Raw genomic sequence first — 20,593 nt, 5'->3', positions numbered from 1 at the left:
TTATTCATGTTTTTGTTAAATCATTTTAAATATTCTGTATCTTCACTTTTTAGATTTCTATAGCGTCGATGAACTGTAAAAGTAAATTTTTTTATCAATAAACTTAAAAATAGATAAGAAGAAGGTAAGTAAAATGCCAAAAAAAAAGAGTCTAAGTTTCATAACGAATACCCAAGTTAGAAACTAGAGTTTCTAGAGCCACCGCTGCTCACCGGTAGCAAGAAAAGGCTCACCAAAAATAGAAGTTGGAAAAACTGGACAGTAATTTCCCTAGAAATGCAGTTATCTTTCTTGTGTGTAACAAAAGGGGCGGGTCAGCTTCAATCTCAAACGGGGAGGAATCATGGAAGTGTAGTTGCGCACCAGTTGAATCTAAAAATTGGACTATTAAATGACAACCACCATTTCCATCATACATTGTGATCTGTTGCTGATAACATCAACATCTGATCTTTATCATTTTTCTTTGGCTAAAAAGCAAGAATACAGAATGCACATGAACATGAACATTATGAAACTCTGTGTTCCGGTTGAATTGTGGCACAAACAGACGTACCATTACCATCCCATATTGCTTGCTCTAACAGGTATTACCCCAACTCGCAAGTCCTCTAAAATCTCCTCCCTATTGGCTTGGAAGTTGAAGCAGAATCCTTTCCAGACAAGACACCTTGTTTCCTCATGGAAGAGATGCTGTCAAGAAGCAACTATTAGAGTTTGTTACGTGTATCTAGAGATGGTTTCATAGACCCATACATGAAAAAGCAATAGTTTTACCCACAACTCTTTCGGAAGTCATGAAAAACCCATCTATGTAAAAGAAGAGTTTTACCCGTTACGCTTTTGGAAGCCATTTTTCTTGATTGCCGCTAAATTTGTCACCTCGTGACTGTCAACAATAGAGAATAGCAGGATGAGACAGTTCAATACATTGGAAACCCATCTCAAAAAAGAAACTAATTCAAAGAACTCTACGCTAGTAGAAGTATATCTTCCTAGGTAATGTAGCTTTCAACTAAAATATTAGGATGCCAAAAATACTTAATACATTTAAGTGTGGAGCAAATTTTTAGTTAGACCAAAGGTCTTACTGGTAGGAGGATAACAGTCTTTAAATCATAAAGCAAGGATATTCTGTTACCATAGCTGATTTGGGAGATTTTGTGATAGGTCCACTATAGACATTTCATAAGCCCACAAGTCCACCTAATAGTTTCCATAAAGCCACAAGTCCACACAACCTAAACCCTAGGGTACCCTATGAAAGTGCCTAAAACCCTAAACCCTATGAAAGTGCCTAAACCACTAAAACCCTATAATAGGAAAGTGCACCCTGAAACCCTATGAAAGTGCCTAAACCCTAGGAAACCCTACGCTAGGGTAATCTACCCTACCCTATACTAGGAAAGTGCACCCTAAAATATTATGAAAGTGCCTAAACCCTAGGATACTCTAAAATGGACTTGAGACCTTACAAAATTAATAGGTGGACTTGCGGGCTTAAGAAGTTCACATAATAGACCTAAGACTAATTTTTTAAAGAAAAATACCTACGTGTAAAGAAACACGTGGAATTGCAGAATCTAGTGTTTGTATCATTTCAATAGACAAGTTTACCTGTTAAGAAATTGTAATTTTGACTTCTTCATTATGCTGCTCTTCGTGTTGGAAATATTGCTACCAGGTCCCCCTACAAATGATTTTGAATGTTAAACAATCAGAAAATCACTTTAAATTGCATCCACCTTAGTGTGGTGTCAAAATAAACCCAATTACTGGATGAACTCACAAATAAACATAAAGGACAGGAAATCGTACCTCCATAAAAGCTTCGTTTAATGCTTGAAGGTGGAACCTTTGTGGTTATCCTTACTTGCCGACTTTGCTTCCCTATAACAGCAGCGCAACAAAAATTTCAATGACAGGAACAGGAATCCAATACAACATGATAGTATTAGCCAAATCCATGCAGGCAGGTGCCATACACTCCAGTACTAGAAGATTTAGTGGGACTGCTCTTAGTTCTGGTCCTTCTGGAGAAGAGCAAAGATAACTAAAGCAGAAGAATGCATCATGTAGCCCGTGATAAGTCAAAGAGAAAAAATCAACGGTACCAGCCTACAAATCTCCATTTCAGTACTACCCAGAGTAAATACGAAGTATACATCTAAATTGAATTTCTCTCAATATGCACAAAAGCTACGACTCCATTCAATTCACTTTTATTTCAATTTCCCCTTCCATATTCCCTCTTGTTCTCTGTAAAGCAATCTGTTATATCTAATGCCAAACTAATTTTCATTTTCTTCCTTATGTGGAACAAACCCTCTTGCATAATCCTACACCTCTTCATATCGACGCACTCCACATGTCAGTCTAACGATAGTTCAGAAATTCCAGGGTAGCAACTTAAAAAACTTGGTCTAGTTTAGTGTGTTACCAGCTTATAAACCTTCAACCAATCTTATCTAGTTAACATGAGCTATAACTAGACCTCAGCCCAAATGAAAAGATTGGTTGAAGGTTTAAATGTGTCCTGCATTAGAGAAAATTCTTCATCCTCAAGCAAAAATACATGCAGGTATTCCTTAAAAAGAAGAAAAAAATGAGAAATAAACTTAGGTCATGAGCTTGCTTGCAATTTAAATGAACCTTAAACATATGCAATATATGCAGCTGATAATGGAAATTCCTGGTGACTCAGTGAGTTATTGTAAGCACACAACTGAAGCACAGAAGTTTTCTCATGACAAGTCAAATGAATAAAAAACTCACGAGCATCTTCTTTCTTGTATAATTCCTTTATCCTATCAAATGACTTCTGCTGAGCCTCCTCCAAATTCTTCAACTTCGCCTGCAAGGATGTCAATCCAGTTATAAGATCCAACCTAATGATTACGGCAAAAAAAGAAAAAGGTTCAAAGTTTCAGACTAATGACAGCAGAGCCAGAGATGAAATGCAACAATAGATTATTACCTCATACAATAATTTCCATTCAAATGACACTTTCTTGTCTTTCATCCTTTCACAGACAAGATTAGTGCTATTCGCACCAAATTCTCTCTCATAAAACTTCTTCCATAATTTATCAGTAACTGCTCTAAGATCCCTCTGCAAGATCCAACCAGTAAGTAAATCAAACGTCTGTTGGTCAACTTCCACGAAGATATGCCATTTAACATTCTTAAATAGAAGATAGGCACTCTTACCTCTGTGGAATCCTCAATATGCTTCAATTGGTCGACTTTACAGTGAGGTAAAATGCGTTCAAGAAGATGTAGACCTGTATCACCAACATCCCCCAGATGTCTGATGTTATCTATAGCTAGCTGAATACACATATCAACCAAAGAAGGAACCTTCCTTTCCAACATCGTGCATCTTTCATGTATAAGTGAATGTCCCGAACTCATCTTGTCCAAATATGATCCTTCAAAACAAGAATAATGAACAAAAATCAACATTGACAACTGTGTTAAGGAACTAGATAAATTACAGCAAATTGCATTTATTAATAGTACACCACTACACCAATGTATACCTATGCTCTTTTAACAATTCCAAAAATCAGAGTCCCTAGTTTTTTTCTTGATCAATCCTACTTCAGTTTATTTCTCAGTTTTATATGCAATTCATGCATTCTTACCTCGGTTTCATTTTTCTTTTATTTTTAATTTACTTGCCTCAAAAACCGAAGAAAGGAATATGCAATACCTCCTGAAAAAATAATTTCTAGTCCCGTTCCACCTGATCCATGCAGGGCCCTGGGCAGAAGCCCAGAAAGCCACCGCTCCAAGCCCCTGAAAGTCCTTAAAAAGAAGAAAGCATTTGGTTGACTGCACCAAATGTGAAGGATACGTAATCTTCTCGGACTACTACTACAGAAAATAACAACACCGGACATCCATGCTGGGCTATAGAATCAGTGTTCTAAAACAAGAAATTAATTGGTGATTAATCGTTAGTGGGGCCTATCCAATTAGGACTAACTAACAATTAATTGCCAATTACTAACTAATATGCACTTATTAATCGCTCGAAGGTGGCCGACCGCCTAACTACTGCCTAGCGACTTTTAGAACATTGTATAGAATCAGACGGATGCTCAATCCGGATGGAAAATTCTATACCGTATATATGCACTTCTTCGTATACAATTCAATCCGATGCTCATATCCAGCCAAACAAACAGACAGTAGATATTCAATAATTTCAATCAATAGACTAAAAAATACAACTTTCATATACCCAAAAAAAAAACCAAACAAACATCTAAATTAGCCAAACTAAACAAACAAACATCTACTAACCTGTTCTTATCGTTGCCGTAGCTGCTGAGGTTGTTCAATTTAGGGAAAAGATTATGGGATGATGGAATAATAATTCAGGGCTGACAAGCATACAGATTTTTAGATTCACTGTTTTGCCCTACGACATTAAAGTATTACAGCTCTATTCACTGTTTTGTACGTGGATCATGAACGAAATTACGAGAAAATTAGGTCGATTAAAAACATGCATCTACGCGGATGTGTGCGGGTGGATTCGAAAGCTCACCAATCGGAGTCGCCGGCCGGAGATGAAGAAAGTCAACGGATCCCGACGACCATAGCAAGATAGATATGCTCGATGCAGGGTAGTTGCTTTTTGCTTACAGAGGGCTGCGATACCGTACGCCGAATTACATAGGGCTGCTTGAGGCAGGGAGTGCACTAGGACAAGGAATAAAGCATTCGAACGCTAACGTGCACTGTGGTACTACCACGTAACGATCAAAAACTTGATAAAATTTCAAAGAGTTTTTACCCTTTTTTATCTCTAAACTATGCATATTTTTCTTACTTAACTCCTAAACTATTAATTTGACGATTTTATTCCCTCAACAATTATACCATTCCCTGCTTATTCCAATGGATAATGGAAGTTAGAAATTTGGATGAAAAATGCCATGTAAAGTCTGTTTAGGACCCTATAGAGTGAATACTTGATTATAAGATCCTTAGAGATAGTAAAAATTAATTATGACTCTTTAGGATAAAATGATCAGAACAAATAAGATCTTCACACTAGTTTCAACAGATTGAAAATTGAAACACTTAATTTTGTAACTATATTTTTTAGTATATATAAACCTTCTAAAAAAATCAATTGCTCGAATTTTCAATCCGTTTGAAACGGTGCGAAGATTTTATTTTTCTGATCATATTATTCTAAAGAGTCATGATTAATTTTTATCTCTAGGGCTGTCATAATTAAATATCTTTTTTTATTTGGAACTCTTTAGAGTAGATACTTGATTATGAGAGCTCTAGAAAGAAAAAATTAATTATAACCTTTTTAACATAAAATGATCAGAAGAAAAAGATCTTTGCACCGGTTCATACGGATTGAAAATTAGAGCGCTTAATTTTTAATCATATTTTTAATATATAAACAGTCTAAATTCTGTATAAAGAACTCAGTCTTTTTATAAAAAAAAAATATATGTATGTGTTAGTCTCTATAAAATGCCACGTAAAATTCTAATATACGAACCTTGTAAAAAAAAATTAAGTGCTTCAATTTTCTATTTGTTTGAACCGATGCGAATGTCTTTTTTTTTTTTTATCATTTTATCCTAAAGGGCATAATTAATTTTTATCTCTAAGGCTCTCATAATCAAGTATCTGCTTTACAGGGTCCTAAATAGGGCCTTACGTGATATTTTTCGTCCAAATTTCTAATTTCCGTGTATCTATTGGACTAAGTAGGTAACGGTACGATAGTTGAGAAGATGAAAGCATCAAATTGATAGTTTAGGGACTAAGTAGAGAAAATGTGCATAATTTAGGGGATAAAAAAAAACTCTTTCAAAAATGCTAGTAACACATCCATTTGTACATCTTCTCTCTCAAGTAATTGTGGGACCTCTAAATTGTGTGTATGGGTCCTATCATCACTCGTGGAAGGAATGTATAAATGGATGTAATTTTTGATTTGTCCTTAGCATTGCTCTTAAAATTTTACTCCAATATATAATAGATGCTTTCGGAAAAAAAAAAAAAAAAATTGGGCCGGGTGGGGGAATAATAGGGTCCCCATCCACCATAGTAATTTTTAGAGTTTTTTGATGAGAAAACAAAATATTAATGAGTGATGAGAGTTAAAAAATACTCCATAAACAAAGAAAACAATGACATAAATTAGTGATTTATTATTGGGTATTTTGCTCTTATTATCAAAATAATGAAATCTATAAAGATATCTATATACACAAAAAAATTCATAACTATAATTAGAGTTGGATCGGGTTTAAACGCGGAAGGGGAAGCAAATACCAATATACCACCCTTGCTCCGTTTGCTTATCGGGGCAGGGAATACCTACTCGGAGGGGGGTGGGGAGGTCAGAAGCGGAGACGAGTTGAAAGTTATTGCCATCCCTATTAAGAACTAAGGTATTCTACTATGATGATTTCTCATTTGATTCTTCATGCATGTAATGGTTATAGAGTCACTTTGATTTCATTTGATGATCCGAGTCGATTGATTTGTGAGTATCTGTACCTATATGAAAATTGTTCATGAAAACAAATGAATCTGGATATCGATGTCCATTTGAACAAATAATATTGGTCTTAAGAGTAATTTGCATGTTTGCAATACTTGTGATACAGATTTTAGATATTGCTTCAAATTCTAATGCAGATTATGGATTTTCTTATTTTAGTAGAAGCAGATAAACATGTTTGTTAAAGCTGCAAATTTGTGATGAAGCTGAAATGAAACTGATACTACTTACAGCAAAAAAGCTGAAAATCGGCTTCGACACTACCGATAGTTAATTCAGAAGTTGATTTTAAATGAGTTATAACTAAAGTTATTTTGAACACTTAAGTTATTTGAGTTGTAATTAAGTTGTCGGTTGTTTGATGTTTTGCGCACTGATCAGTTCACGAAACACACGATGAGTTTTGCAACCCTATTCAATTACACAACCAATATGGTGTAGACCATCAAACGACACTGTTCTGTATCCAACACTATGTATTTTCTATACTCTTGTCATGCTCAGATTGGCAAAATCAAGATAATCAACGAAGAAAAACGAAATGTGGAAAATATGCCATGATAGCAAAACTCAATCCCAATGTGGGAAATGTACCAACCAATTTTTGTTTACCATATCTACCACACCATCGAGAAACCTCAACCACAAGATCACTTACGGGAAATCTTCGAAAATCAACCACGACCCGCGGAGCATACAATGAACGAAAAAGTCTACACAAGTCGGAAAAATAAAAGGAATCAATGCAAAATGGATTTATGCATAGTTAGATCACTCGTGGATACGGACCATGATTAAATCTAGTAGTTTCCAGTCGTTTAGGGTTTCACAAGGCATCAATGGAGATGGCAAGTTAGGGACCTTGGATAGGAAGATGGCAAGAGGACCATGGTTAGCAAGAAGGTCCATGTTTTTCCGACTGGCGAGAGAGAATACGGAGGACCGATTTAGTTGCCGTGTTCCTTGGTGGTAATTCAATATGGTTTTTCGGTTTGATTCAATAAACCATACTATCAACGGTTAGAACCTTACACTTAAAGATTTCACCCCAAAAGTCTGTGCTATAAGGTAATAACAAAACTCAAAAATAACTAAAATAAGGGTATGTTTGGGATTATTTGTATTTCGGGAAAGAAATATAACCCACAAAACCACCGGGATGAAAACATAACCACCACTAGTGTGAAGGACTAATATTTAAGTGACCCTAAATAAATAGTCATAAATAGTTTGTCCTTATTGATGTTTTCCAAGGTTTTTCGTTACGTTCTTTAATTTTTTCGGTTTGACTTGGTCGTAGGAATTGGAAAAAGATCAAGATCAAGGTTGAGTAAAGGGAAAAAAAAAAAAAACCGAAAAATGTAATAAAAAAAAAAGAGAAAGGAAAGAAAAAGGGGTTTTCTTCTTTAGTAGACTCTGCCCTAGGCGTTAAACACCTAAACTGATGAGTTATGTGTTTAGAGTTTTCTTTTGAATTCTTCGAAAATGCAAACGTTCTTGCACGACAATTAAATAATTTTGATGATACGACGGAAGGAAATCATACATGTTTAGAATAACAGAAAGCGTATCTGTAGGATTTTTCATGAGATTCGACAAGTATAAAAACATCACGAATTCCCAGTTAAATGCACATTTATCAATTTCTTACGGGCGTAGCACATGTTTATTCTAGTCAGAGATGTAAGACAAAATTACCAATAGTTTGGAAATAAACTTCGGAAAAATAAATAAATACAATATTTAACCAAAACCAAGACAGATCGTCCAACGATCTTCTAGAGCTAATTTATAAGTACCATTCAAATATGAGCTTTTGATGAAATTTCCATGTTAAACAAAAAAAAAATTGAGCTTTTGAGGTGAACTATGAACACTTATCTCAACACAGCTATCAGAAACCACTCCCTAAAGTGAATCAATTGGTAAGCAACCCAGACAAAGGGTGCAAAAAGTCCAGGAGTGCACAAAGCCGCTGGAAAGAGCCACCTTACCTGATCCTTACGCCGCGCATTTGATGATACGTCTCCCCAAAGGATTTTCGTATTGTGCATGAGATCACTATGGATACCATTGTACAGTCCCTTACAATCAATTCAGAATGCTCGAGTACAAGATCGGCCGGGGCTAGCATGCGAAGTCATCAGCTACCAATGGAGGAATAAAATTACAACCTTGAAGAGTTTGCTCAAAGATGTGGCCCACTTTAAGCAATTTTTCCTGCAATTACGGTTTTAAGAAGTTAAATATAAAACCGCAGAATCATCCTCTCAAATCAAACACAACAGTGGCTAATTCTACTCAACTATACGACTTAATTACACTCAAGTGAGCATAAGCCCCCTAGTTTGAACTTTGAAGCTTAATCCTCTCAACAATCAGACAGTTCAAGATAACCAGCAATCAAATGGGAGTAGCAGAAATATTCTCAACAACAGAAATAACAGAAAACAAACTAAAATGAGTGGAGAGGTGCAGACACGTCGCAGAGATCGTTTTGAAAGTACTGCAAAATGATATCCAATTGGCTCATACTCTACAAGTATGGCTTCATTCCATCTTTTGATTCATTTAATGCACAACTTTTTTTCATCAATTTGACTAGTATTTCTGGTGCTCCTGAACATCCAAAGAAATAGACTTTAGTTACCCAGATCCATAATCTTTTTGCGGTACGTTTTAAGATCTCCAACCAAAGATCCGGGTAGTTAAGACCATTTGTGTCTGCTGAGCTAAGAACCAGATATATACTTTTGCTACCTAGTCAAACACATCACCCAGTTTTAACCAAACAAAAACGTGTAAAACGTCAGACAAAAAAAGTTAATCGTTCCAAACAATCTTTACACACAAAAAAAAAGGTCATACCTCCTCAAATGCTGCACCAATCAATTGAAAACCGACAGGAAGACTGTTGGACCCCCCTTCAACAAATCCACATGGCAAAACCAGCGCAGGCAGACCGGCCAAGTTGACATTAACCTGCAAAAAGAAAAACTATGTCAAAATGGAAACACATGTAATTTAAACAAAGACATCACATCAAAGATATCATATTAAGTGTTAAACAACATAGATTTTGAAACTGGAATACCAATCCCATAATTATGGCGCAGATATGATCAACACCATGGATATTAAGGAGTATAATGCAATGAAGCACGTATCCTGATTCATTAATGTTGCAGTTTCATATAGATTGGAGTGCTGATTTCCGCAACTTTTATTCTCATGGGACACATAGTGATCAATAGTTAGACCTCTAGTTCCAGGAAACCTCGAATTCAACTCGTCACCCTGTCATCTTCATCAATGTGTACATGTTCACTTTGTTCTGCCTGCATACGTGCCTCACTGCATCTTGCTAATGTAAGTATTTTGTATTTTTGCATACAAGGCACTGAGTTTACTTGATATATATTGTTGGGAACATTTCCTAGTAATTCAAGCTTATGGGACAATTACTGATCTAAGAACAGCAGTGCAATGTGGTGGGAAATCGGCCAAACCAACACACAATGTGCAAAGAACAATCAGAAAAGAATGCAAACGGAAAAAACACAGATTTTTAGGTGGTTTCCCAATAGTGTAAGTAGGTACGTCCACAGCTCACACCAACTTCCACTATGTATCCAATGGGAAAAAAGTGTGCATATTACATCGGCTGCATACTGGTCGAACCCCAAATAATCAGAAAAGTTGCAATCCCAAGTCGAATGAGGCTTGCCCCAGGATGAGTCTTTTGACAGGACACTTGAAATTGCCTAAAATCACATTTTAATTAAGTAGACAAATTATCACATGGCTACTAAGACGTATCAACTAAGAACTGGGGAACACTAAACAATTGATAGATAACTTAAAACAAAATCCATTTTATGAATCCAACAGTGCTATTTGAGGATTTGACAGCAAACACTTTTTGGCTGGAGAGAAGAGTTGTTGGCACTTGGCAGGACAATGGAGTCCTAGATAAACCACCTACGGAAACCCAAATACAAAAATAGAGAGAAAACTGAAAAATGTCAACATTTCTGAAGCATAGACAAACTTACTGTCATGATGTCTCCAGCATACATTGCCAATGGATCATTTTTCTTTTCACCTGTAAAAAATAGCAGGTTATTATGGCCATCTCCAGAAACAGGTATAAACATCAAAACACAGACCGCACAGGTGACGAAAAAAGTAACAGTGAAAGAAATGAGAAGATCTAAGGGCCATACCAATCTTATATGCAGCAGAAGGAGCTGCTGGAGAAATTAGGATGTCATTTTTATCCAATGCGTCCTTGAAGTTTTCTCGAATTAAGGTCCTCACCTAAAACACTATTATGATTGTAAACTTCTTCACCTATTGCAAATAGGTTCTCAATCAAACATGAATTGCAGAGAGTAATGGCTATGTCTGTAACCAAAACCAAGATGAAGAACTAAGAGCATCTCCGGTCCTTACCCTTTCCCTTCCTCAAATTTGGGTCAAATTTTGAGGAAAAACTCATTTTGGGTAGAAGCATCTCCAATGGTAAAATCCTATTTTGACCCAAATTTATCATTTTTTAAATACCCAATGGCATTCATGTAAATAAGACAAGAAAATCCTTAGATCAGCAGCTCCAGCGAAGCTCTGAACGTCTCACGTGCAGGTTGGAAGAGATGAGGTGGAAGTTGTTGGGGCCGTTTTTTGATGAGTCGTAGCAGAGGGAGATGTCAGCGCCGTTGAGCTTGAGAGCGTTGTGGAGCGAATCGAAAGAGCTTGGGTAGGACTAGGTTTCGAGACATGAACATACAATGAGGTGTGGGTGTGAGAGAGAGAGAGGGAGGGGGGGGTAGAAAAATGGGCATGAGTCTGGTTTGTCTCAAATTTGGGGAAGAAAATGGGTAAGACCCAAAAATGGGGAAGGGTTTGGGTAATGATTGGAGATGAATTTTTGATGATTTTATCCAAATTTTGGGTTTGGGTCTTAAAATGGGTCAAGGCTGGAGATGCTCTAAATGGCCTTGACAGGTTCCAATGCCGCGAATTTAAAAAGTATAGGAGAAACAAAACAGCACTTTCCCATCAATCATTGTAATGAAGCTATAAAGGATTAATATGAAATAGGCCCCATCGTTGGTTGAACCGTTGAAGGACAGATTATTTATCTGAACATTATCATGCGAGAGAAATAACCGTATGGTGTAGCTAGTCCATATTCAGCGAAGCTCTTGACGTACCTGCTGAGCACGCTTGTAATAGGCGTCATAGTAACCAGCCGAAAGGGCATAGGTTCCCATTAGAATTCTCATTTTGACCTGTAAAATAAGTACGCAGGTAATAGGCATCATTGTAACCAACCAAAAGGGAATAGGTTCCTATGTAATACGGACACGGACACGGGACACAGCAATTCTAAAAAAATGGGGATACGGACACGGCGGGGGACACGCCACATGTATAAATAAATAAATAAATATATATATATAAATACATATATACATATAAATACATATATACATATATTTTTTCTTTTCTTCCACTGTTGATGAAGACATGTCCTATATGAATGTATAAGATTACCATGGTCCAAATAAAGGCATAATTACAATTTAACCCAAATATTTTTGAATAATTTCATATTAACCCCTCAAAATTAAAAATATATCTTACATTTTGACCCTCAGCCGTGACCCCGGCGTGTCCCCCATCAAAAAATAATAAAAATTATTGGACACGCCACGTGGCGTGTCCAATACGTATTTGGGCGTGTCCCCGCCGTGTCCCCGTGTCCAATACGTGGACACGGCGTCCTTTTGGAGTGTCGGTGCTACATAGATAGGTTCCCATTAAAATACTCATTTTGACCTGCAAAATAATAACAAAATGGCGCTCACACAAATCTCCTTTCAACTTTCCATTTAATAAAATGAATAAGCTACAAGACATCCAAATTAAATTTTGTACTATCATACCAATGAAACCCACACACTGCAAAGCCATTACTGCAGGGACACTTGAGATGAACCATACCTCAGAACCAAATCCTTTGGCACGGGAATGCTCATAAAGGGAATTTAGCTCATCAGCAGCAACTTGGTTTCCATACCTGGATGATAGGAAAATAGACGTAAGGAAACCATATTACTTATTCAAGTTTATGATGCTTTCTCCCACAATGTGTTTTTAGTCTCAAATTTTCAACCATTAAACTGTACAACATTCTCCTGGCATTGAGTTTAAGCTTCATGCACACTACCCTCTCTCTCACAAACACACAAAAAACACCATATCCCCCACCCAGCAGGGCGGTGTTTCTCTTCCTCTCTCTCCACATTCCTTGCCAATAAAACTTTTTAAAGTTTCCATCAACATGCCGACTGGTTGAATAAGAGAAAACAAATATCTAAATCACAAACATGTACGACAGGAGACACTCCGTAAATCACCTGACACCATCATAACGTGATAAGTTCGAAGATGACTCCGATGAGGCAAGGATATAGTAGGCTGGTAGCCCAAGGGAGAAAGAGGGTAATGAAACCTGCGAATTAGATTTAAAAAATGGTAAGACACCAAAAAGGAAGTTTAAGGGAAAACAAACATTTTGTAGGAAGATTGGAAAGGAAAACCCATAAACAAATACCTCTGTTACAGTGCATCCTAATTCTTCCAAATGAGAAGTAGCACCACGAATGGATGATATTACTTCGGGATCAACACCATCATCAAGAGTTTCACGAATCACACCAACCCTTAGCCCTTTCAAAGGTTTAGATTCCAAAAAATCCTTGGAGATGAATTGCAATGCGAAGTCGGGGACTTGCTGTAAAGTATTTTTCTTAAGTTCAACTTCTGAGAGCTTGGAGGATACAGAGTACTTGTACATTGAATGATACATAATTAAAAAGTTAGAATGGTTTAAATTGCTCATGCTTCATAGATAGTTAACAATGCAATTTATGAGTATAAGTTTCCTCGTCCCTCGTTTGAAACCAAATCCTCTTATCTTGTACTTTTCACAAAGCACCACAGTATGATAAATCAAGAAGACTTGGGAGGAGGAAGAAGGAAGAAGCATGAAGTTCTACCAGAAATGATGGCACTCATTTTGATGTCATATGAGTGTTCCTTCTCCTACTTCTTTTTCCGTCCATTTTCACTATCCTGGCCATCTCAAAAAGTAGTCTATATTCTCTTTCAAATGATTATGATAACTTCATTTGTTGGAAAAAGTTTCTAATGGAGGGTGTACCAGATTGGTAGTAGTTTCCCCGATCAATAAAGATTATTTGTAGTTCAGCTCCAGTTTGTAACATAGGCATCACCGACCTTGGCTAAGGAACCACACGTTGACATTTACACCCAAAATTGTCTATATAAAGAGAAAACTTACTCGCTTACTACTAGTGGCATCAAATCTATCATGACCAGATATTGAATGGAGGAGAATTCCTGCATCAGCAACTGAAGAACCAAAACATCCAATAACATCCAGGGATGATGCATAAGCCACGAGTCCATATCTCGACACACGCCCGTATGTTGGCTTCAATCCCACAACACCACAAAAAGATGCCGGCTGCCTTACGCTTCCTCCAGTATCACTGCCCAATGATACTACACATTGCCTGGCAGAAACAGCTGCAGCTGAACCACCTGATGATCCTCCTGGCACCCTTGACAAATCCCAAGGATTTGCTGTCACCTAATCATATAAAGATGCACCTGAGTAAACCATGAACAGTTACTAATTGGTATTTGGGAACTCAAAACTTTACATCAAGGGAAACAAAACATCATATCCCGACTCTTGAATGGACTGGAAATTTACGAGGAAAAATAATCAACTTCTCTTAGCTGGGAAATATTACAAATTCAGGATTTATGCAAACATAATTGCTTCTCTAGTCTAGATTAAAAAAAAAAAAAGGTTTTAACAGGCTAAGACATCAGATCTGGGAACTCAAAACTTTACATCAAGGGAAATAAAACATCATATCCCGACTCTTGAATGGATTGGAATTTACGAGGGAAAATAATCAACTTCTCTTAGCTGGGAAATATTACAAATTCAGGATTTATGCAAAACATAATTGCTTCTCTAGATAAAAAAAAAAATGGTTTTAACAGGCTAAGACTATTTATCATGAGTGATGGAATAAACTGTGCTACATGGAACTCTAATGCCGCAACGAACTACGCGATGGAACGCACTTGTGAAATAGGCGACAACTTCGTTCCAAAATGGTCACTTATATAGATTTAGGAGGGGCTAAGACCAAATTATCAAACTTTTCGACAAGCCAATATGCTACACTCTATTGTATATATGTCAGAAAAGTATGTGGCGCTACCCCTTATAATCATGCTCTACGAGTACCATGACACCTCATGATCTTGACCATTTGTACATAATTCATCCACTAGCAGATCACAATCCTTTCAACCAAGCTCAGAGAGCATAATTTAATTGAAAAGATAACACAAAACTTAGTTCGAAAAATTTATCCATCAACCATTCATACTAACTTCTGCAAATTCCACAGGAGCAGCTCCAAGCCTCCAAGTCTTGATATAAGAATAAAGTTCTGGGGCAGAATGTCATGTTTTGTCCTTTCTGCTTCCATCAATGTTTGTTTTTTCAGCTATGTTACATAGACTTCTCTAAATGTATGCTCATAGCCGTGACAATACACCCTTCGATAAGAGCGGGGAATATTTGTCCAACAAAAGCGTCCAGTTCAGAAACTTGGATCCTTAATTTTTAAGAGAAGCTCACATTAACTAAAAGCAAAAACATTTCTAACTTTCCAAACGAATAGAAGATAGAAAATACATATCTATCCTTAACCCCATTTGATCGAAGGCAATTTAAAACGAAATACAACCGATTATCCAAGTATACTAGATAATACAAACAGGTGTTTGTACCCACACTCAAAAACTTCAACAAAGGCAACCACACAGCCTGCGTAGTTGAGTTCATTCAGCATAAATCCATACTTGTCAAAGGCGCGCTTAGGCATGAGGTGCATCAAGGCGCAGGGTTAGCGCCTTGACTGAGCCCAGGTGAGGCGCCTTCAATGAAGCACAACCAAGGCACGCCTAGGCGAGAAAGGACGCGCCTCGCCTCATTCAATTTTAATCACAGCCATAGGATCAAAGCTAGGTTAAACGTATTACTTTCACTCCTTCAGCCTTGACTTCAATCGATCGTAAATCTCTCCTCTCACGATCACCAAAAACGAAAATAGCCTAGGTATCATCTTGATCATCAATTTATCTTCTCTCCTCTCCTCTCATCTCTTGTCTCTCGATCATATCTTCTCTCTTCATGTATATAGTCGACATATATTATACTGTATATGAAAACGAAAAAATATTGTTTTTTTTTGTTAAATATGTTTTCAGAAATATGTGTGTGTGTCTGTTTATGTGTACATGAACTTATACTGCGTATGAAAAAGAAAAAGTTTTTTTTTGTTTTTTTGTTATTGATGTTTTGCAGAAACAATATTCTTTTTATGTTGTTTTTATGTGTATTAGACTATATAGTATTGATGTATTCTATTTTCCTATTTTTTTCGCCTTGGTGAGCCTCACCTTGCGCCTCTCACCCTTAACAACTATGCATAAATCGATTCAAAAATTTGCTACATCAACTCTGCCTGTGCTGTCCCTAGATTCTTATCCTTTTTATATCCGGTCCCAAACCCACATTGAGGAGGCGGGTTGGGTGTTAGGTAGCTCACAGCCAACATGAAAATGCCCCGTTAGATTTTTATGACACCTTGATACAGAAGAAATTGGCCTTACTAAATTGAGTGAACAGGTAGTCCTCGACAGAGCTCAATGGGAAATTAGGATTCACGTAGCCAACCCAATTGATTGAGACAAAATGCTCGGCTCGGTTTGGTTTGGTTTGGTTAGAAAAAGCAAAAAAAGTAACAAATAAAGTTCCGATATTGATACTTGATTAAACTATACACAGAGATAAGGAAAATAAAAAATAATAATAACCAAAACCCTAACCTGGTATGCAGAGCCTTCAGTAGTACTCCCCATCCCAAACTCATCCAAATTAGTCTTCCCAACAATAATCGCCCCACTCTCCCTCAACTTCCTTACCGCCGTGGCGTCGAACGGCGGCTGGTACCCTTCCAAAACCCTAGACCCGGCCGTCGTCGGCATGTCCGCCGTACATATATTATCCTTGACGGCAACCAGGATTCCGGCCAGCGGCCCCACCGCTTCGTTCTGCTCGATCTTCCTGTCGATAGCCTCGGCCTCCTTGAGCACGGCGTCGGACACGTGGAGGAAGCTGTGGAGGTGGGGCTCGGTGCGGCGGAGGCGGCGGAGGAAGGTCTCGGCGAGGTCGAGGGCGGTGGTGCGGCGGGCGAGGAGGGATTCGCGGGTAGTGAGGATTTGGGAGGTGGGGGTTGGGGATTGAGGGGGTGGTGGCGAGAGGGGGAGGGTTTGGGAATTGGAGGTGTGGAGGGATTTGGGGGAGGAGGAGAGGGGTTTTGAGGGGAGAGGGAGGTTGGGGTAACGGTGGTGGAGGAGGAGGTGGCGAGGGGAGTGGAGTGAGGAGAGCATTTTAGAGGACAGAGAAAGAGCTTCCGGATACGGGTGATCTGGTGGTATGCAACCCCTTCTTTTCCACTTGTTAGGGATGATGACACCGTGGGATTACCGATCTCGCACGGAAAATTTGAGCTTTTAATAATTTAAAAAAAATAACTATCCTGAAATTTCAATGAAAAATAGGAGGATTGGATTGAGTATTTATACCAAAAAGCTATGTGCACAGCAGCGATTTTCTCCCGCCTCGGGTCGCAAAAAGATGATCGGAGCCTAAATTTTGAAGTAATTTTGGGTGTTTTGTTAACGCCTCTAACGATATCGAACGAAGCTCATTTTTTACAGAGACCTTAAACGACATATTTTGAACAAAATGAGCGGCTCCGATCATCTTTGTGCGGCCCGAGGCGGGAGAAAACCGCTGCTGTGCACAGCTGCTGTGCACGTAGCACAGCTCATATTTATACTGATTGAATTGAGCTAATTCTTTGTGGTGCTAGTCGTTTTTTTTTTTTTTTAAATTATTGAATAGCTTGAATTTTTCGTGCGAGACCCATAGTGGGCTCCGCATCACCGTTGGTGCGAGATCGGTCCCTCTAGTCGTTGGTTGCAGAAGGGTTGGATGATAACTGTGCGATTTGGTTCGGTTTTGGCAAAATCAAAATCGAAATATGTAACTAAAACCAAAGTAACAGACTAAACTGACAATTTTTCATCTTATCGAAACCATAACCGATATAACAGTTATCAATACGGTTTGATTTTTCACGGAAACCGGTGGTCTATGTGGTGCTGTTGATCCCATGTTAGGGTTCTTCTTGTATGGTTTATTTACTTATTTTTTAGTATGGTTTAGTTCAAAGAGGAAGGATCCTAGCACTTCAACCTAATTTGCACAGAGAGCACATGACTAAAAGACCCGACCGGAGGAGCTCTAGTAAGGGGCTCCGACTAAAACCCTAGTGCAAAGAAAGGATAAAGCACTAGGGTTTTATATGTGGAAGAGTGTGTACGTCTTAAGGTTGTTATCACTGGATATTTATAGAGATACCCTTGCTTGCCCTCCAAGTACGAACTCGTGCCTCGCACGCGTCGACTGATGTCACTATGACGTCACAAATAGAGTTTGATAACCGTTTTTGGGTATGAGTTGGCACCCCACATGCCCTCATCATTATCTTCAGCGTAACTGCCTTGGGTGATGTCGTGCACGTCATCTTGGGGTAGGGTAGTTACCTGCCTATAGGACAGCTAGCCCTCAGGGGTTGTCCGAGCCTAGGAACTCAACTTAGGCCAAACGGTGTAATCTTCGTGGTATATGAGATGACAAGTGTCTTCTGACCTGGGCTCGATAATGGTAGAACTTAAAAGTTCAGCGACCTGTTGAGTCCTCTCACAAATGGAAGAGACGACACTTGATTGTCGGCTGAAGATATCCTCAGCCACACCCCGGGCCAAGCCTAAATGGCTTTGCTAGTGGCCTGACCTGCCGAGGATGGTCCGAATCGCATAGTTCGGCCCACTACAGTCTACATATTTAATAGAGAGAAAGTAGTTGCCTGCCGGATACGGGTGGTATGCAATCCTTTCTCTTCCAATGTGTGGGGCTCCGTTCCGGATGGTTCGTACTTTCTCGATGTTGGTTCGAAGTTAGCTCCTGGCTCCTTGCTCAGTCCTGCAAAACGAAGCACGACTAAGAGACCACGCTGGAGGTTCTCTGGGATGGCCCTCCGGTGCAAGAGTCAGTTTGCTTGCAAGGAAGAGTTAGGGATTGAGAGCTAGGGTTTCGTTTGAGCGTACCTCTTCCAAGTAGGCATAATGGGATATTTATAGGGAACCCTTAGCTTGGTCTCCAAGATTGCACCAACGCTCAACACGCGTCGGCTGATGTCACTGTTGCATCACGTTTAGAGTTTTACAACCGTTTTCATGATGAGCTGGCACCTTCACGTGCCACCATCATTGTCCTCATAACCGTTTGGATGACGTCACAACCATCATCATTGCCATGGTTACTGTTCTGATGCGGATGAGCTGGATCGTCGGCCAAGCTTCGCTCGGCACCGAGCATGTTGTGGGACCTTCAACAGCTATCCAAACGAATGTATCCTCCACCCCGAGCAGGTGCAGGGAATGGAGAATTAAAGGAAGTGGTAATTGGCGGGACCCTCGGCTACAGTTGCTGATCCGAACGTCCGAAGAAAGATGTCTTGGAGTTGAAAGGAATACTGGATCACGTTCGGAAGTTGCTCGAGCCATTTGCTCGGCCTGCTACAATAGCCCCTCAACCCATGCCGAAGCTCTTTAATTGGTATGGGTTGATTTAAGATTTGGCCGAGCTTGAACCTTCGACAGATTAATCCGAGCCCCACATAAGGTGACAGCTGTCAAGAATCTGAACGGGTGTGTCAGTTGAAAGGACGTCTTGGCAGACGAAGAGACGGCTGGCATAGGCAAGGACTTCAGTCGCCACGTGTCACGTAGAGGTTGGCGAGGGGTTTGGCGATGAAATGATGGGCGGGAAATTCGAAAAGGCCCGCTCCGTCTATAAACAGTGGTGAGTAAGGAGAGAGAAAGTTCTTCTGCACTTTCTCTCTCTTAGCGCCTGGAACTTCTCTCTCTACAATTCCGTTCCAAAACTCAGCTTGAATCCAGATCCTCAACTTCAAGCCCCATTCCAACAGAAATCTTCAGGTATGTCACTGATTCTTGTCGTTTTACTCTTTCTCTTGCTTTTCATGCTCATTTTCTGGGTTTTTGGGGTGATTTTGGGGGTTTTTGTACTGTATGAACAGTAGAGTACTGGGAAGAACGATGATGTTCATCCCTGAACTCAACTTGTTCTTCCGAGCCCCCATAGGATGTCTGGGGCTCGCCGAACGATTTCTTCTGATGGGGGTAAATAACCGAACGATCCCCAATTCTCTTGTTTGCCGAACGTAGGGAGTCTTTAAAGAAGTACCGAGCCCATTATAGGTTAGCATATGACTCGTGAGCCGATAAGACGAACCGAACTTCCAAACGATTTTCTTTGCCGACGCAGATTTCAATAGCTTAATACCCCTTTGTTCTTTTCCTAGGTCTGGCTCACGAGGTCATCGACGTGTCTTCAGACTCGGATTGCTCGGAAACCGAATCCGATCGTCAATTCATCAGCGAACTTCTCGAGCTGCGTAGGTTGAGGAGTAGCCGAGCGATTGTATCTTCTTCAACGAGGATGTCGGCAACTTCTCCAGTGACAGACGATTCTAACGCCGAGCGTGATTTTGAGTACGCTGCAGACGGGTTTACTACGGAGCCTGAGATTAGTTTTTCTTCTGACACCCAGTCTGAGACCGAGCCACGGGTGGGCCAAGAAGCTAAATCGAGGCTTATGTCAGGGGCCGAAGCTTCAACGTCGGCGCCGAGCGATGCTGATCTCTTTGATAAGGGACTGCTATGCCCTTATGCTCACTACTTTAGTGGCGATCCGGGAGAATATGC

At 39.2% G+C, this 20,593-nt stretch overlaps 2 protein-coding genes across 7 annotated transcripts; both read right to left on the bottom strand.

Annotated features, from left to right (window-relative positions):
* Positions 1-366: 366 nt before the first annotated feature.
* Positions 367-4,736, bottom strand: LOC131330010 (elongin-A). Of its 4 annotated transcripts, none has more exons than XM_058363469.1 (9): positions 4,559-4,733; positions 4,312-4,429; positions 3,211-3,431; positions 2,978-3,112; positions 2,776-2,854; positions 1,819-1,890; positions 1,618-1,690; positions 833-889; positions 367-693 (listed from the first exon to the last, which is right to left on the bottom strand). In XM_058363469.1, the coding sequence occupies exons 3-9, from the start codon at positions 3,412-3,414 to the stop codon at positions 612-614; spliced, it is 702 nt and encodes a 233-aa protein (XP_058219452.1). In that variant the 5' UTR covers positions 3,415-3,431; positions 4,312-4,429; positions 4,559-4,733; the 3' UTR covers positions 367-611. The 4 variants fall into 4 exon arrangements, with proteins under 4 accessions (XP_058219452.1, XP_058219450.1, XP_058219449.1 ...); XM_058363467.1 differs by having other exon boundaries at positions 4,312-4,391; XM_058363466.1 differs by lacking the exon at positions 4,312-4,429 and having other exon boundaries at positions 4,559-4,736.
* Positions 4,737-8,234: 3,498 nt separating this feature from the next.
* LOC131330009 (glutamyl-tRNA(Gln) amidotransferase subunit A, chloroplastic/mitochondrial) lies at positions 8,235-17,287 on the bottom strand. 3 transcript variants are annotated; one of them, XM_058363462.1, is made up of 10 exons: positions 16,562-17,287; positions 13,923-14,234; positions 13,173-13,352; positions 12,976-13,070; positions 12,560-12,635; positions 11,767-11,844; positions 10,777-10,870; positions 10,606-10,655; positions 9,419-9,532; positions 8,235-8,770 (listed from the first exon to the last, which is right to left on the bottom strand). In XM_058363462.1, exons 1-10 carry the CDS (start codon positions 17,123-17,125, stop codon positions 8,678-8,680), a joined length of 1,656 nt encoding a protein of 551 aa, XP_058219445.1. In that variant the 5' UTR covers positions 17,126-17,287; the 3' UTR covers positions 8,235-8,677. The 3 variants fall into 3 exon arrangements, with proteins under 3 accessions (XP_058219445.1, XP_058219446.1, XP_058219447.1); XM_058363463.1 differs by lacking the exons at positions 8,235-8,770; positions 10,777-10,870 and having other exon boundaries at positions 9,418-9,532; positions 16,562-17,215; XM_058363464.1 differs by lacking the exons at positions 8,235-8,770; positions 9,419-9,532; positions 10,606-10,655 and having other exon boundaries at positions 10,775-10,903; positions 16,562-17,215.
* Positions 17,288-20,593: the final 3,306 nt, after the last annotated feature.

Source organism: Rhododendron vialii, chromosome 6a (assembly GCF_030253575.1).
Source record: "Rhododendron vialii isolate Sample 1 chromosome 6a, ASM3025357v1".
Classification (NCBI taxonomy): domain Eukaryota; kingdom Viridiplantae; phylum Streptophyta; class Magnoliopsida; order Ericales; family Ericaceae; genus Rhododendron; species Rhododendron vialii.
The sequence above is the reverse complement of the archived record's forward strand: the minus strand, read 5'-3'. Positions and strand labels throughout refer to the sequence as shown.